Below are 19,334 nucleotides of genomic sequence, written 5' to 3'. Positions count from 1 at the left end.
AAAAATGTATAAGAGTGATTGCTTATATGAATTTTCTCATTTATAAATTAATAAAATTGGAAATTATAGTAACGTTCTAGTGGTTAAACGGTAAAAAAACACTTGTCACTATAATTAAACGATGTCCCGGTGGTCGGACAGATTATTTCGATGTATAGAAATGAAATTATATTATTTTTAAAATTAAATTTGAGTATAAATATCAGTTAGATGTTTAACATTATTTATTTATTGTACCGAAACTCAATAAATTATTATTTAATATCATTAACAATCACTGAGGTCCAGAGGTTAGGACATTAAAAAACAATCCAGTATAATGACGTTAAAATACTAGTGACAATTATGAGCTAATGAGTGTTTAATAACTGATGGAAACTACAAGACTATCGGTGCCAGAAATTAAACCCTTTATTTATTATATTTAAATAGATTTATTTAATAAAAAAAATTTTCTTATCAGCCGGCATATTTTATAAATGATTTTTAAAAAATTATATTTTGCTGCAACAGCTGAATTAACTTTATAAACACGAGCTTAAGAAGTGAGCCGCGTATTTAGAGTTAATAATTAAGAATATATTACTTCGGGTACAAGTATTCAGGCGTTGATATATTTAAATATTTATTTCGTGTATAATTTAAAAAAATTTAATTCCCGTAAGTAATGTGCTATCAAACTGAACAGTAGTCTCTGACAATACGAATTGTACTTTAAAAATTTTTATAAATCACAAAAAATTATTTATATCAAATCATTATACTATTTAACCATTGAGACTTGTTCCTTGACAACTATTATCAACTATATTTAATTAGTCGTTTTGAATTTGACATCGCAAGTAAATGAATAATAATAGTAATAATAATAATAATAATAATGATAATAATAATAACTTAATGTCCTCACAGGGGATGAAGTTATCGAGTGGAATGGACATTGCCTCCAAGGTAAAAATTCCCAAGAAGTAGCCAACATAATCGCTGAGTCGCGAGATGAGAATCAAGTGGAACTAATTGTTGCTAAAAATCATCCCGACTCAACAAATAATTCAATAACCTGTAGTAATTTACCTTCTGGAACTACAACGACGTCGATGATACCACAAAGACGTATAACTGCGCAAGCCCAGTGGCGACAGACACACGAAACCATGCCTATTTTACAGCAGCCTCATCACAGAGGTAAATATCCATCTATCCATCCCCCAGTACATACATTTATTCATATATATATATTTTACAATTCGAGCTATTACATTTCTATATTTAATCATCTAATCGTCTTTATCTATATAAATTTACCAACTTTTCAAAATTCATTGAAAAATTTTTTTTCCATTTAAAAAAATAATTTTTTTTTTTCAAAAACTCAGATTACATAATTTTCGTATTCCAGGTCTTAAGAAATGTATATTATGGGGTAGGCGTTTTATATAAAAATTTTAATGTTTCTCCGTTTCACCCTAAAAATAAATTTAATGTTTTTCCATTTGCAATTACGACCCTCCCCCTCCCACTGTTATTTGTGGTTTGCGATATAAAATATATACATACATATATTAAGGAGATATATTTATAAATGAAATACTTAAGAATAGGTAGTATTGATAATAAAAACTAATAAATATTAAAATGAATGTTCGTAGTGTAGACAGTAGCGCAAATGCACCCTCGCTAAATCACAATCTTTAATCTAGTCTTATGGGAGCAACAACTCTTGCTTTAAAAAATAAATATAAAAATAAATAACAACCACCTAAAGAAATACTATCTTCAATATTTTTTTTTAAAACGTGTTATTCCATTTCCATTGCAAGTATCTCTTACACCTTTTTTTCAATACAGTTTCACTTACCACGTCTTCCTTGGGTGTGTTTTCTCTTAAATCTTTAGACAGTCGCTTTTTTTTTACTTTATTTATACATTCAATTCACTGTCTTACGTCGTAACGATCGATTCCCGTGTTTATTCGTTTCTCGTAAGCTAAAAAACTTGAGTTAAGAAACAAGTGTTCACTTTGTTCTTTTTTAAATCTATTCACAGGTACAATATGTGATCGACTTTTTTATTTGAATGTTACTTTTAAGACTTCTTTTTTTTTTTTTACAAAAAATAACCCACGAATGTTTGAGCATTCAAATAAATGCTTACAGAAGGCGGCATAAAATATCTTACTTACGTTAATTAGTATTTTAATAAATGATTTCAGACAACTTTAACGCCCTCTAACGGAATGTTAATTAAACCTGCCGATAAGGTAGAAATTTAAGTACAAAATGGAGTATTAGTAAAAAGGGCTCATATTTAAATACAAATTAATTATTAATTAAAATAATCGGCAGAAAATTTTCTTATCACTATAATTCAAAATAATTAAATTGAAATTTCTGATAGAAAAATATAAAAAAATTTCTGATGATAATTTTAAACAAAAAAGTCCGTGTCCCAGCCCTGGTGGATCCGAATTACGGTAATTTGCGGCATTTTTACCGTAAGCATTGCATTCTTTTTTATTTTTACAGTTTTTACTGCGCAATATTTCACTTTACGGTAAAATACCGCAAGCTTGCCACAATTTTATGGTAAATTACCGTTCCATTACTGCAAGTGTATGGTAAAAATGCCGCACTTGTGCAGTAAAATACCGGAAGTTTGCCGTAAAATGCCGTATTTTTACTGCACATTACCGTAAGGCGCCGTATTTTACCGTACATTCCGGAATTTTTGTCGTAAATTACCGCAATTTACCGTAATTCGGATCCACCAGAGGATCTACTATAATTTTTAACCCGTGAATTTATTAGAGTAATGTAACTTTTATTTTAGAAATTTTAATATTTTATGGTATAATCTGTAAGCATACAAAATGTCCTTCTGTATTTTTGTAAAATAATTTCCGTATTTAATAAGAATTATTGTAAAATACTCAAGTGTTGTGCGCACTAGCCTTTGGCTGGCGCAGCAAACTAGACACTTAATACTTTATTTTAATTCTCATTACAAGAAAAAAAGTTACTTAATTTATTATAAAATTTATTTGAATCTCGTTGATAATAAAAATTGTTACAAAAATCTTAAAAACGATTTAAAAAAAATTTTAATTAATTTATTGCAAAAAAATAATTATAGTCGCTAAAAAATGAAACTATATATTTATAGAATTATATGATGTAAGAAGAGAAAAACCATCAGTACTAGTAACATCACCTGGTTCACCAGACTTACATGGGCAAGGACGTAATAGACATCCACGTTATCCAACGACAAACGCAAATGTCGGTGGAAAGTTACAAGTTAAATTAGATTTCAATCCAGCATGTAATAGACTGAGTGTTACTGTTTTTCGTGCCACTGAATTAACACCAAGAAGCAATGGCCAACTACGTAATCCCTATGCCAAAGTTTATCTTCTTCCTGACAGAAAGTAAGTCACATTTAAATTATTACACACTTGACCTTTATTTTTATACATTTCTTATCTTTTTATTGATTCCAATATATTATATCGTATGAATGTACTTTTTTTTGGTTACTTTGGCACACGTCCATTGCTATGTAAACACACATACACGACATTTAAAGTTACATTGATCATTTCCTGTGGAGAGCAGGAGTTTAAAATTTCTAAAGTTTCAAAAGGATATACGGGGTGTCCTAAATGTATCGCACATAAATTAAGGGGTAGATAGAGGGTGTAATTCTGAGACGAAAAATATTTTAGCGGTTTTCAATCTGAGGCACCGGTAATTAGTTATTAATTAAACAAAGTAACCAATTAGAAGAGCCCTCTAGCAGAAGAAATAGAGGGGGGTAACCACTGCACCCCCAAAAGCTCTTTTGATTGGCTATGCAGAAAAAAAGGATTTCGTGGTGCGAGAAAATTTTATGATTCTGAAATCAGCTGACGTCTAATAATTTTTGGATGTTTTTAAAAACGGTAAATTAATAAAAAAAAAAATTTCAGAAAATTGCACCTGTAGTTTTTTGAATTGTCTACATGTGCATATTTTTAGTTTTTTTTTTAAGTTAAATTGTTTTCTTTAATTAATAACTAATTTCTTGTGGGTCAGATTGAGAAAACGCAAGAGGGCGTTTGGGTTTAGTGTCGCATTCTCTAAATACCCTTTTATTTACGCGGTACTTTTCGACACCCTGTATATATATTTTAAGAAAGAAGCTTTACATTATAATCAGTATACGGGGTCTTATATGTGTGACCATTTTTGGCCACAGTGCCAAAATTTATTGTCACTATTTAGTGTAGCTGTGTTGGTACATGCATCGCAATGGAATATTACTAATGGCGTCACACGATTAAATTTATGTGTTTTACGAAACTTTATTACGAATCCTTCTGCCATAAACCTGATGTTAAATTATGTAATAAATCGCATTTAGCTCGCGATAATTAGTTAAATATTAATATAAATTATAGGTTTCAAGTTTTCGGGGTTCATTTTATTTAATCAGACAATTTTTTTATCGAAAGTTGATATAAAACTTTTCAATTTATTCAATAAATTTGCCAATTCATTTTTATGCTACCAAATTATTAGATTTTTCATATAAATATTAAATTATACGTGTGAAAAAAAAAAATTCAAATTTTCCGTAAGAGAAACTTTTAAATTTGGGACGAATTGGAAATTTAAGTTGAAATTTTTTAAATTTTAAACTAAAAATATTTTATTGGAACATTTTTTCGAAAGGTTCATTTTCATAATTTTATTTTTTTATATTCATTTCGATATAAAATGGAGTTAAAATATATATTGTAAAAAGAGCGGTGTTAAAAATGAACTCATTTTAACTCCGCCCGGTGTTAAAATGAAATTATACCAGCGTAGGAGGTGTAATTCGGCGGTGTTAAAATACTGGTGTTAAATCGGGGTAAACTGCGTCCGCTTGGAGTATTATTATATTAACTTTAAAGATTCTAAAACACAAAAAATGTCAGTTCTTTATGAAAATTAATAAAAAATATCATTTATTAACACACTGTAAAAAATCACCGGGGTAAGTCCAAGCGGTGTAGGTGTTAAAATTATCGGTGTTAAATTTACCCTCGAAAGCGGTGTGAAAATAACGCCGCCACCGGTGTAAATATTCTAGACCGGTGTTAAAATAACGCCGCCGCCGGTGTAGATATTTTTTACCGGTGTTCAAATATTTTACTTTGTGAATATTTTTACTTACTCGATCACTATACTTGTTAATAAATTATATTTTTTATTAATTTTCATAAAGAACTGACATTTTTTGTGTTTTAGAATCTTTAAAGTTAATACTCCAAGCGGACACAATTTACCCCGCTTTTACACCGGCATTACTCAACTTTTACACCGGTTTTACTCCGCTTTCACACCGGTTACCCCGCTTTAACACCGGTATTTGTAACACCGGTGAATTACTCCTCCTACACCGGTGTAATTTCATTTTAACACCAGGCGGAGTTAAAACAAGTCCATTTTTAACACCGCTCTTTTTGCAGTGCAAGTATAGTGATCGAGTAAGTAAAAATATTCACAAAGTAAAATATTTTAACACCGGTCTAGAATATTTACACCGGTGGCGGCGTTATTTTAACACCGGGGAATTTTTTTTAACACCGGTACAGAATATTTACACCGGCGGCGGCGTTATTTTCACACCACTTTCAGCGTTGAAATTTAACACCGCTGATTTTAACACTTACACCGGTTGGACTTACCCCGGAGATTGTTTACAGTGTAATTAATTTAAATTAAAAAATATATTTCGAAAAAGAAAGAGGTTATCGGATTTTTACTTCGATTAAAATGGGTTTTAATTCAACAAAATAGAGTTTTAATAAGCTTTTACCAAAGTTTTCATGTTTGCTGACAGTATATTTGAGTTGTCGAATGATTAAACAGATTGATTAACATATGCCGCCGTCAGTATATCGAAACCTATCGTGCATTTAATATAAACCCGAACGGATTTACCTGCCAGTCACAAAACTTTAACAACTTCAATTAATTCATAATAACTTTTATGATGTAAAAGTTAATTTTATATCACAATTTATTTCTAATTTTAATAAATATAACTAAAAAATCTCTTTTTTATTTGGTACATTTTTCAATAAAGTCATCATTAAGTTTACACTTCAACCAAGAACTTTATGAGAAAATTTTTAAGTTCAAAGTTTTTAAGTAACCCACACGGTTTGTTAAATAACAAACTTTTTAAGAAATAAATCTTCTTAACAACTTTAAATTTTTTAATAAAAAAATTCATTAATGTGAAGAAAAGTAATAGAGATGATTTAGTAATTTTTTTTCGACGAAAATCATCGCTAATTTATTTGCTGTTTCGAGTTTTTATTTAATTGTTAATTGTTTTCAGCGAAATGTCAAAAAGACGAACGAAAACTCTGGCAAACACAAACGATCCCAGATGGAATGAAACATTTGATTATAATATAAGAAAGTCTGAACTAAAACGCAGATGGTTAGAAGTGTCAGTGTGGGATTTTACAATTCATGAGGCTAACGACTTTCTCGGCGAGGCTGTGTTAGAGCTATCGAATTTAAGCGAAAAGTCACAATGGCAGTGGCAAAATTTGGTTGCTCACGAAGAACGTCGACCTATTGGGTACGTGACTCTTACATTTTTTTTATATTCGTTCAGAAAAAAAAGTAATCCATACTTTGTAAATAAACGTGAAACTTTTTTTAAGTTTTATTGAACATACACTCGGCAAAATTTTTTACTTATTAAGAGAATTCACACTCATCTTTACATTTAACTCTACGAAATTTGAAAAGTGTTAAATACTGAGATAAGTTTTGTTAAACGATTATTAAATTAATTTTTTTTACTCAGTTTATACATAATTATGACATGGAAATTTTCTATGTAACTGTAAATTATCGGCTGCCCCATTAAATAAATCCATATAGGAATCCAGCTTAGATCTCGATAAAAATTCACACAGGGGTTTTTATGAGAATCGATACCATGTCAAATCCATATGGGAAACTAGTATGGATTCCCGTGTCGATTTTCACGATAATTTCCCTTGGAAATCTGGACCATGTTGAAATCCATATGGGAATTTTGCGGGGGATTCTACGGTTTCCATAGCGCCGCTAAATGACTGCGAATTATGATAGAACTCGACAAAATAAGACTTTCTGAAAGAATAAAATTTTTCGATATCTCGCTTAGTTTCTGAGAAAAATGGATTTCGAGAAGAATGCGATTTTTAAAAAAAAGTCAAATATTTCATAGATTTTAATATCTTTAATTTTTTTTGTATTTTTTTCTGGAAAGTGCATTCGAAGACGAAAATTTTGAAAAAAAAACGTCTAAATTAGTTCATTTTTGAAAAAGTTACAGCGATTTGAAAAAAAGTCTTATTTCGTCGAGTTCTACTAGAATTCGCGATCATTTGGTGGCGCCACAAAAACTATGGACGTCCCAAAAAGCGTCCATTATTGATGCAAACAAATTGATATAAAGAAATATTTTGCCAATAGAATATTAATCAGTTCTTTTATTCATATACGCGTATCAATAGACGATAGATAAAGAACCTTACTTCCTATGTCGAGTTTCTATATGAGAATCTAGGTACCCACAGCTTCCTATGTGGATTTCCCATTTGAGAATCCAGATACCCATGGATTTTTAACTGAACCCATATATTCCTATATGGACTCCTATGGGTTCTCTGCCCTATTGAATTAATTATAAAAAAAATTTATTGTTAAAATCACAGAAAAGTTAAAGATCATTTACCAAAATACTTTGGGTTATTAATTGAAATATTTACTCTATTCAGAATACCAAAATCTATATAAATATATATTAATATTTGTATGTATGTATATTTGGGTGTACGTCAAAATTGTTATTAATATTTATAATAAATTACAGACAATATCACGAACCATACGATGACATAGCCATAACTCCAGTTGATTATCATCTCAGTCCACCCTCGACGACATCTCGTCTGAGTGATTCAGATACGTCGGAGTATGACATCACTGATTGCGACATACCGCGAGATCAGAGACGAACCGCAGATGGTGCCAGCATCAGCAGCCTCGGCAGTTCATCTAGGTAAGTCATTTTTAATTAATCCATTACAATAAAATAATTAAAATATATATGTAGACACATATATATAAATTTATTAATTACAACAATAGAAATAGACCTTCTTATTAAAACGTGCTTTAAAAATCCCCACCAATAAATAATCGTTGCTTAAATCGCGTGTTAATTGATCTAATAAATTTGATTTTTTTATTATATTTTACATGACATTGCATGACTTTCGCTTTAATTCGACAATTTTATTTTTTTTTATTTATCAACAACTTTTTTTTTAAATTATACCTGCGATGTTTAATTCAGTTTCACTGCAATAATACCGCAGTCTACTTTTTTTTTTTTATTACATTACCATACAAATAATTACTACAAATTATTATATAAATTTAATCCAATGAATTAATTAAAATTTTTAATTATTATTTATCAGATTCATTTTTCTATACCTCATAAATTTATTTCAATATATTCTACTTTTTTTTTTTTTTTAAATAAACACAGTTAAAAATTTTGTGTTAAATTAAATACAAATCGTGTGGGGCAAACGGTCTACACAAATTTTAGTGTTAATTCAACACATTGCGATTGTGTTGATCTTCAATACAAATTTTATATTAAATAATTGAACCCAAAATCTGTTACTTTGACACAAAATTTGTGTAAATTTAACAGACTTAGTGTTAAAGTTAACTAATAAATATAAGCACATAACCTAATTAACTCGAGTATACTGACCTACCCTTAGTACAACTTACGTCACTTTAGCAAACAATTAGTTCGATTTTTTGTAATTTTTCTAAAAAACGGAGCTACGAATTATCCTCCGTAAAATGAAGATAAAGAAATCATTGAACCTCATCATAAAAATATGAAGTTATCTATGATTATATTTAATTGTAAATCAATTATAACCCAAGTTTCCTTGCAGGCAATGCTGCTAAAATGCTTTGCTTGGTTATAATAATGAAGAAACGCGCGAGGGTGTTTAGCTAAACAACGCAAATTTTGTGTTAATTTTCGAAAAACACAATAAATGTGTTACGTTACAGATTTTCTAATCATTTAACATAAAAAAATATTTAAAGTGAAACAACACAGACCGTTAGTGTTGAATTAACAGATTTCTGTGTTGAAAATCAACACAAATAATTTGACCAAATAATTTTTTAACACAAATACACAAAATTTCGAACTGTGTATAGTTGACTACCCGTCATAAGCCTGCCCTTCAAAAGCCTCTTCCCCTCAATCGGGAGTTACTGAGTCCATACAGCTTCCCCACTTAACCACTTTAAAGAGTTTCGTACAAGAGAACCCGTTATAAGCCACCGTTAAAATTGTCTAAATTATAACCTAAAAATAGGAAAAAATATCCAAATTAATGATGAAAATTTACTATCTATGTTTCGCGGATAATAATTTACTCATTATTAAGTGAAATATAATTTATTATTCATAATTGTAATCATTAATTACATCCAAAGCTTCTGTTACAATTGAAAAGTTTTATTGAGCATTAAGTTGATCAATAAAATTATTATTTTAGTTATTACTGTAATCAATACCGTTATTATAATTTTTTGCATTTAAATTATTATTAGTGTAAAAAGATAAGTATTTATTTTAGCACCATAAGCACCAGGAAAATCGGGATAGTCGCGTATGTGACAAAATGTAAATATGACGTTTAAAATGATATAAAATAAAACAGGCTTATAACGGGTAGTCGAGATCAAAACTAAAATCACGGTAGTGGGAAGCCTGAAATTACAAGAAAAAATTCCCCTACGTCTCCTAGACCAGGCTTATGACAGGTAGTCGACTGTATATATATATATAAATATATAAATGTATATATGTCATTCCAACTTTGGTGAAGTCTATTAATTTATCTGTCATAATTATTTTTCTCGATGTCTGACTACACGTAATTTCGTACTACTTAAAAATATTTTTTCTCCTATTTTCATTTTAAAAAAAATTCCCCAGTTTTATTTAATCAATAATCTTTTACCTCATTAATGTAATAATTTCCTAACATTGCTCAATTTAAAATGTGCGAATATTTGAAATAATGATTCATAGATTACTAATGGAAATAAAATTTCCATCCACAATTTCGTAGAAAACTGACGCATATTCGCATCCATTAAATTCACCTAAATAAAAACAGTGAATCATAATCGAGTAAATTCATAAAAAAAGCCTAACGAATCAATATAAAAATTTTGCCGACTAATAAAAAATTTAATAAGACTTATCTCTTAATTATACTCGTAATTTAGTTAATGAAGGTTTATATTTTTTAATGAAGGAAGAAGACAGTTGCGAAGAATCGCAAGGGTGAGAGTATTTAAAGGGGCACATGTAGATATAGTTATACAAATATATATGTATATGAATATGAATAGATGTATAAGACTCGTAACGGATCTAGGGGAAGGGGGTACAGTACCGAGAGTTATAAAACTGGGCAACAAGCCAATTGACATGCCAGTTGGCCTGGGAGCGCCGTTAGATGCGGAACTGTCTTCTTTTATTTTCCGTCATTCTTTTTTCGTTTTTATTCTCTTCCTTTTTTTAGTTTCATATTTTTTTTTTTTTTTATAATCGTTTTGTTGAAATTTGAATATTGAAAACTATGACGACCGATCGTTACTAGTGAGTGCTCAATACAGAAAAAGTTCATGTACTTTTTCTATCTATCTATTTTTTAATTCATCTGTCTCAATTTAGTTTTATTTTTTGTTTACATTTCATATTTTTTTGTGTAGACATTCTCATTCATATTTATAAATGGATTCATTAATGTTGAATTTTTATTTTTTGTCAATTCAGTGACTATACAACTATAATAATAAAAATAATAATCGACTAAACATAATTGATAAAATATAAAAATTTTTTTGTGTAATTAATTCAATAATGAAATCAAATGTCCCGATTATTTATCACTTTTAAATAGTGAATCAATGTGATAATTTAATATAAATAATTTTTTGTGGTTTATAAAAATTTTTAAAGTACAATTCGTATTGTCAGAGACTACTGTTCAGTTTGATAGCACATTACTTACGGGAATTAAATTTTTTTAAATTATACACGAAATAAATATTTAAATATATCAACGCCTGAATACTTATACCCGAAGTAATATATTCTTAATTATTAACTCTAAATACGCGGCTCACTTCTTAAGCTCGTGTTTATAAAGTTAATTAAGCTGTTGCAGCAAAATATAATTTTTTAAAAATCATTTATAAAATATGCCGGCTGATAAGAAAATTTTTTTTATTAAATAAATCTATTTAAATATAATAAATAAAGGGTTTAATTACTGGCACCGATAGTCTTGTAGTTTCCATCAGTTATTAAACACTCATTAGCTCATAATTGTCACTAGTATTTTAACGTCATTATACTGGATTGTTTTTTAATGTCCTAACCTCTGGACCTCAGTGATTGTTAATGATATTAAATAATAATTTATTGAGTTTCGGTACAATAAATAAATAATGTTAAACATATAACTGATATTTATACTCAAATTTAATTTTAAAAATAATATAATTTCATTTCTATACATCGAAATAAACTGTCCGACCACCGGGACATCGTTTAATTATAGTGACAAGTGTTTTTTTACCGTTTAACCACTAGAACGTTACTATAATTTCCAATTTTATTAATTTATAAATGAGAAAATTCATATAAACAATCACTCTTATACATTTTTAACAGCAGGAACCCTAATTTGTATCAATCAAAAATTAGATAAATTTAGTTTTTCTGTGTTTACAAGCAATAAATTTTATACTTTAATTGAGCAAACGGACAAATATTGAACTAAAAAAATTATATTCTAAAATCATTAAATAATATATAAATAGAACAATTATAAATAACAAGTTAAAATTATATTACACTACTCGACTTATCTTTTCTTTTCATCGTATACTATTTTTATACATACTTATTATTAATATCATGTATATATATTTTTCAATCAATAATTATGCACGCCTACATATAAAATGCGTCTATATATATATTTATAAATATATTTATGTATAAATATATGTATTATTTGAGCATGCATGAATCTATATATATTTTATTTTTATACTAATATATCATTTACCATAAAATTTCATTATTACGCTCCACTCATTATATTATAGTCTTATAATTATAATTTATTTTTTCAATTTATCTACTAACGTCACTACATAATTTAATTTTTTAATCTTGTGTGTTTTTTGTTATTATTTTTTAGGTTTCATAATATGCCGTCAAATTATAAGCGGTACGGCTCTTTTTTATTCTATTTAAAATCCTTAACTCATTCACTACTACTACTATTGCATATCTTCACTTAATTCTACACTTTACACTATTCATTTTTTTTTCTTAAACTTTTTTTTTTTTTTTTTTTTTTATTCTCACGAATTAACTACAAAAAGTGAGATTATGATTTAACTATAAACATAAATTTATTTGTATATAAATATAAATATATATATATATTTTTTTCAAATTTTATTGAGAATTGGAAGTTCATTTGAGCAATAAAAATTAGGTCGAAGGTCATTGGTATGATTAGTGTTCGATCATGAAAGTATACTTTGTATACAAAAGAAAAACTTTTTTTTTCGAAGCTTAAAAAAAAGTTTTATGTTCGTTAGCTTCTTTGCATATTAATATAATAATCATTACAGTATTACATGCTGCTTTTAGTAACTTAAATAGTTATTTACATAAATTGAACATACATTAAAAAATAAATATATTTAATAGAATTATTTCAAAGCAAAATAAAATATTTTAGGAGTAGAGGGGTGGGGGCAAAACAAGGTACTTAAGTAAATACTGTTTTCGAGGACTTTAATACGCTATATCTTTTTTTTTTAATGATATTCAAAGTAAATAGAAAAAATTATCTATCGGGTAAAATGGGACGGTTCCTAAAAAAAGTTGGAAGAAAAAAATTTCTGGATATTAAACAAATTTGATTAAAATAAATTTTTTTTAAAGTAATTTACGGAAAGAAAATTTACATTTTACATAAGTATTGAATGCAAAAAAAAGAAAAAAAATTTGTATTAGTTTTTGTTATCAAACAAAAGTCATTAATATTTTTCGACTGACACTCGATTTTCGAAAAAGATTAACAGAAAAATTCAAAATAATGCTCAATTATATTCACAAAAATTTTTTTTATGAAATTTTGGGGGTACTCCGTCTTGCCCCCCCCCGGCCCCTATAATTCAATTTTTTTTTTAGAAACAGTGATTATATTTTGCTTTGAATACTAAAATTTGATGCAGTTTTTACAATTAATAAATTAATAAAAAAAAATCTTCTAGTATATCGGGTTTCGATTGAAAAAAAAAATGAAATAATTTCAGTTTTAATGAAATTATCTGTGGCGAGGAATTTCCAAAACAAATTGTAGATAAAATAAATCCTTCGTTTACATTAAAAAAAAAAATATAGTCCCTATCAATTTTAATTCGTAAAAAATTATAATAATAAATGAATTAATAAATTCGTTTTATGAAACCTAATTCAGTAATAATTAAAACTGTATCAAATAAAAGGTCATCAATAAAAAAAGTTAAAAAAAGCTTAGTTATTAAAGGTATATCACAAAAGCACACGCTTCATAAATAATATTCCCCCTCACGCTGTACACTAATAAATGCATAAAAACGAACGCATGCTGGTACAGCCACTATTCTAGCCCGCCACCGGAGAGAGAGTATGGAAGTCTGGACAATGAACACCGCAGTCGGCGGGACATGTCGTCAACGGGCAGCAAGAGAGCCGCATTGATGATTTCACGTGATCAACCAGTGTCTATATCTGGTTACCCACAGTGGAGAAAAGTGAGTTTATATATTAATATAACATAAATACTGTAACATGTAATACATTTATCCATAATTTGTACTAATAATTTAAAAAAAAAAATTATAATCGAAATTAGGACGAACCAACAGCTCGCAGTATGATGGGTCATAGATCTCACAGTGCAGCTCCGATGGACTCACCTTATTTACGTTATCGCGGTAGATCACAAAGTCCAACTGGTCATCGTTCATTATCACCACCCGACCATAGATCAATACCTTATTCTCATGGTTATATGCCCGCAAGGTAAATTAATTATTATTTTTTAAATTTATGTGGCCATTTTAGGTCATCGAATTCAATGCAGAAATAATTATATTGATATTTATTATTCTTTTTTAATTTGTGTAGATTTGGATCAAGATCCGCGACTGCAACGCCCACGGGATCACCCAAAAAACGACAATTGCCACAAACGCCATTATTAAAAGAACGAATGATGACACAAGATGACGAAAGACATCGATTAATGAGATATCCACACAGACTTGTTCATACAACTTATCGAAGTACGGGGATCGGTGGTAATTATCCATGAATTTTATTATTATATTTATAAAAAGTTAAGTTTTTAAATAAATATAAGAAAGACGTCAGCGCGCCAAAAATTAACTAGACTTCAAAGGTATACTTTTGAGCCGCGTACGGGCAAGTCAGCTAAAGTCCTCTCAGAAAATAAGTCGTCTTCAGTTTTTACCCCCACTCTTAGCAAACGAGTCTAATTTCACGCCGTTACTATAGATAAGTATTACAAACCGAAAATTTCTGACAATTCCCGACGACGACTTACTCTTTGGGACTTTAGTACTTAACTTATGCTGTATATTTATTTGAGGTAATAACTATGCCCTTTTTTCGTTATTTTTTTATTTTATATAAGAAAAAATCCCAGTGACTGCTGGGCTTGAACCTGAATCCTCTCGTTTTTTTTATTTGTTTCCTTGCGGCGAGTGGGCGCCATTTTTGTTTTGGTTTTGGTTTGAAAATCAGTATCCAAAAGCTCGATCAGTTTATAGTTCAGGGTCGGGACAAAATGGACCACAGCTTGTCCGTAGTTTGAATTTTACATAGTCGGCTACCCGTTATAAGCCTCGTCTAAAGAACGTTCGGAAAATTTCTAAAATAATTATTATTATAGGTTGGGAACGACATTACAGTGGCCGATCAGACTCAGACCTATTATCATCAATGGGTCACGACCCCCCACTACTACCACACGCTCACCGCCTGCATCACCGACCGCGTCGTGGTCACCTGAGTCCCGACAAAGATGTCCTCGGTGATTTCGGTGATTCCGACATGGAAAGCATTATTTCTGTTGCGAGTAGCGCATTTAGTACTCAGTCAGAGCGACCTCGCGGATCTCGGGCATTAATGTGAGTATTACAATCACTACTAATAAATAAAATCAAGCTTTCAATAACTAATACAAACAATCATAATTACGATTATGATGATCGGTACTACAAATCAGTAATAACCCCAAAACATTTGACTAATTATTTAAATAATGAGCTAAATTAATCTTCAAATTAAATGGACATTGTTTTGTTAATTGTTCTGAGGAATGTACCCCGTAGTGCACTATCCAAATCGCCCCGCTTAATTACATTAATCATTAATCATTACACTACACTACACTAGCGACCCTTTAGTTATCAGTCAGTAACTAAAAATAGTTATTTTTATTAGTATTATCAATAGATTATTAAATTTTACACACCAATGTCCATTTAATGTCTCCAAGTAGCTGCAAAATTACAATCAACCAAAAAAAGTCATTTTAAACGTTTATAAAAAATGATGACTGAACGAAAAAAAAAATTGTTTGCAGACCGACAGTTAAAAACATATTGGTACCCAGTGTCATATCCCATTTGCCTTCTTTACCACCCCTATTTATTAGGCGCACTAGGCGTAAGCACAAAATAAAATTACCCATTAACAACAACAACAGCAACACCATAAGTAATAATAACAACAATAATATAAACAATAAAAGCATAAGCATAATTAAAGAATGTAGTCATTATAATCCAATTAGTAATAGTATTAAGACCTGGAAAACCCCATCAAATAAGTATCATAATCCCGCCACAATCATAAATGCCACAATAACCCCAACAATTAAAAAACCTAAACCCAAAATAACCAATACCTCAAGCCCAAATCATCTCCTCGTACGGAGCAAATCCGCAGTTGTACGCTCGATGCACAGAAAACCGCGTGTGCCTATCGTGAGATCGCAGACTGTTGATGACAACCTCTTCCGTTACACCAACTTGAGTAATTTGAGCAACAGCAACACGAGCAACAGTAGCAGTAACTTTATGAAAGACTTTTGTCTTAATAAATATCGGGACTCTTCAAATATAACCGATGATTCAACGAGGATTTATAACTATTACGTTTATGATGACAATAATAGAGACCAATGTATTGACATTGACAGAAGATACAGCAATAAATTATTACGTGATGCGCCATCTTGTCGCTGTGGTACCTCGAGTGATCGTAAGAACAAGTTGTCATTAAATAGCAAAGTTAATTATTTAAATTACAATATTGTTGATGACTTTTTTGTCGATCTACGTGATAGAATAAAGAGAATTCAAGTGCCTAGACGTGCTAAAAGTGTTGAATATGAATCAGTGTCTAGTAATATATTCAGTGATGACAGTCTCAGAACAGCTAGACGTAAAGTAAAGCGTAATTTAACAGTAACTGGTGATAAGTTGCCGTATTTAAATGACCAGAGTAAGTCATACTACGATTCAACCGGTGATAGTTCAAAAAATTCCGAAAGTATTGTCGATGATTCTGATGAATTTAATAATGAATGCCGCAGTAATTATCGTAAAAAATATTACTCTTTGTATGTTAATGATGGCAATAGTGATGAAAATTTAAATGATGATCATGAAATAGATAATATCATTGACGCTGTCGAGGCAAGTAATGAGTATGACAGACATTTATTTAAAATAAATTCTAGTAAACGTTTAGATAGTAAATATAATAAAAGTAATGATGATGGTGATAATCATCATCCGTACGGATTTATTGATAACGATCATATTTATTGTAGTATTGATGATAATCGAGGTGACTGTCGTTACTCGAGTGCTCATGACACTTATGATAGTAGTAGTTTAGATAATAAAGTGCCAAAAAAATATTGTGATGATAAATTAGCAAGCAATGATCAAAATAATTATAGTTGTGATAGCAGATCATTGTGTTTAACAAAAAGAACTAAAAGTACTGATTCATATTTAGAAGATAATTATGATACTAAATATTATGATAACTATAGTAATCATGGTAGAGATAATTACGAAGATTCTCGGGGTAGGTCGCGTAGTTTTGGTGGTAGAACCGAGCCATTTATATCATTTGAAGCAGCGTATGACGATACAGGTCCGAAATCAGATCGTAAAAGTATTAAAATTTTGGAAAAAGCTGAATCCTCGCCGACGCTTCATCCTGAAGATGATGATATTTGTGATACCTGGGAATCTACGCGGCGAATGTCACGTAGACGTCGTAACAGTAGCTGCCCAGAAGCACGTGATATACGTAATTTAGAGAGTCCATTAAATGAAACTGTTAGTATTAATTTTTTTATGGGTTCTGATGACGACTTTGGATCTACGGAAACAGTCGTCGGTCCAGATTATCGTAAAAATTCAGTAAAAGATGTTAAAAGTGAAAGGTTTAGTTCTTCTGTTGTACCACGTGATTGTGATGATGATAATTTTAAAGCTCAAATACGTACGGACCGGTCTGGTTCGTATCCAGGACCAGCGAGACGTGACTTAAATGATGATTTAGATTACTCACGTAGTCGGAAAACAAGTTGCCCTGAGTGCCGTGAATTGTATAGCAATAGACGTGACAGTAATTATCATTATACATATCCAGATACTAGAAAGTCATCATCACGTGGGTCTATTAATCGGTCGCAAGAAATTTATCACGACAAATATCCGCAAGATTCGCGGCAGAAAAAGTTACAGTCGCAAGAACGTAAAGATTTGTTTGGTAAAAAAAGCAATGAGAGACGTTTAGCTGCTGACGAACGCGAACAAAGTGGCAGCAAAAGAAATGTTGCGATAAGTGATACGCTAGAATATTATGAATATTCGATGGAAAGTGAAAGCCAGTGCAGCGAAAATTGCGGATTTGGCCCGTATGATTTATCACTTAGGCCCCGAAACCGAGCACCCCGCCCCGGTAACGCTAATTCAAATATCTTTGATTCCCAAACCGCTACCTCCGACACTGCTAAAAATCACCCACGGGTCAACGATCATCACAATGATACCATTCCACGACGTAAACGACGTGATCCATCCATGATCAATGATGCTGCCAATGATGACACTGGTTCGTCCTCTAAAACTGCTTACAAAATTACCACTGACTCTCATTCTACTAAAACGTCCGTTGATTCCGTCCGAATCAATAACAATGCTGATAATAATCCTGACGCTGATAATTTTCAACGTAAACGGAGTAGTGGTGATTATAATAGTCCTGGTGGTTCGTACGAAAAAAATACGAGACATCAGGTCACGGATAATGGCCATAATGGACACACCAAGAGGGGACAATTCAGTAGGAGTCTTAGCAACGCCGATGGACCACCTGATGAAAAAGTTGGTGGGTACTCACTTTATTTTTAATTCATATATAAGTATAATTCATGCCCTGTTTCGAATTTAAAGTTAATAATTCGTAGACTTTAATTGGTAAAATTATGACGAATATTCAGAAATACAATTTGATATCCTATTGTTGTAGGATTTGATCGGAAATTAAGTAAACATTTTAATTATTACCCTTTATCAAAATCGGTTTTATTTAGATCTTTAGATATAACTGTATTTTAATTGGAAAATATGTGTACTATGTAATCTAAAAATAGTCAGTAAATCACAGTCGGGAATCGTCGGGAATTTACGTACCTGAGGATCGGAAAGTTTTTGACTCAACGAAAATAAAAATAATTTATGTAATTTGAATCTAAAGGTGACTTAAGGGGTTGTTGGAGTCGGCCTGCAGTTTTCGGCTGACTGCCCCGAGTCAAAATTTGAATCGTAGATTGAACGTACAAGTCGTTGAAAACGTAAATTCAACTTTTAAAGACGTAAATAGTCGTAAAACGTAAATAAGACTTGCGTAATCGTAAATCGTAGATACAACCTTTCAAAACGTGCAGTAAAACAATTAAACTATGTCGGAAACATTTCAATGCTAAAAGACATGTCTAGCAACTAGAAGACAAGAAATAAAAATTCTTAGCAGCTGTAGAAAAATATTTTGGG

General features: G+C 30.3%; 1 protein-coding gene across 16 annotated transcripts in view; it reads left to right on the top strand.

Moving 5' to 3' along the window:
• Positions 1-19,334, top strand: part of LOC130672504 (regulating synaptic membrane exocytosis protein 2) — an 85,470-nt gene that overhangs the window by 45,186 nt on the left and 20,950 nt on the right. For 10 of the 16 annotated variants that reach the window (XM_057477135.1, XM_057477130.1, XM_057477129.1 and 7 more), the window contains 11 exons: positions 913-1,185; positions 1,400-1,423; positions 3,163-3,427; positions 6,373-6,621; positions 7,909-8,097; positions 12,368-12,397; positions 13,823-13,979; positions 14,081-14,250; positions 14,356-14,528; positions 15,143-15,380; positions 15,839-18,669. In XM_057477135.1, coding sequence (XP_057333118.1) covers positions 913-1,185; positions 1,400-1,423; positions 3,163-3,427; positions 6,373-6,621; positions 7,909-8,097; positions 12,368-12,397; positions 13,823-13,979; positions 14,081-14,250; positions 14,356-14,528; positions 15,143-15,380; positions 15,839-18,669 — 4,599 coding nt within the window. The remainder of the gene's footprint in view (positions 1-912; positions 1,186-1,399; positions 1,424-3,162; positions 3,428-6,372; positions 6,622-7,908; positions 8,098-12,367; positions 12,398-13,822; positions 13,980-14,080; positions 14,251-14,355; positions 14,529-15,142; positions 15,381-15,838; positions 18,670-19,334) is intronic. The other 6 variants (XM_057477123.1, XM_057477133.1, XM_057477124.1 and 3 more) reach the window with 6 other exon arrangements.

Source organism: Microplitis mediator, chromosome 7 (assembly GCF_029852145.1).
Source record: "Microplitis mediator isolate UGA2020A chromosome 7, iyMicMedi2.1, whole genome shotgun sequence".
Lineage (NCBI taxonomy): Eukaryota > Metazoa > Arthropoda > Insecta > Hymenoptera > Braconidae > Microplitis > Microplitis mediator.
The sequence above is the reverse complement of the archived record's forward strand: the minus strand, read 5'-3'. Positions and strand labels throughout refer to the sequence as shown.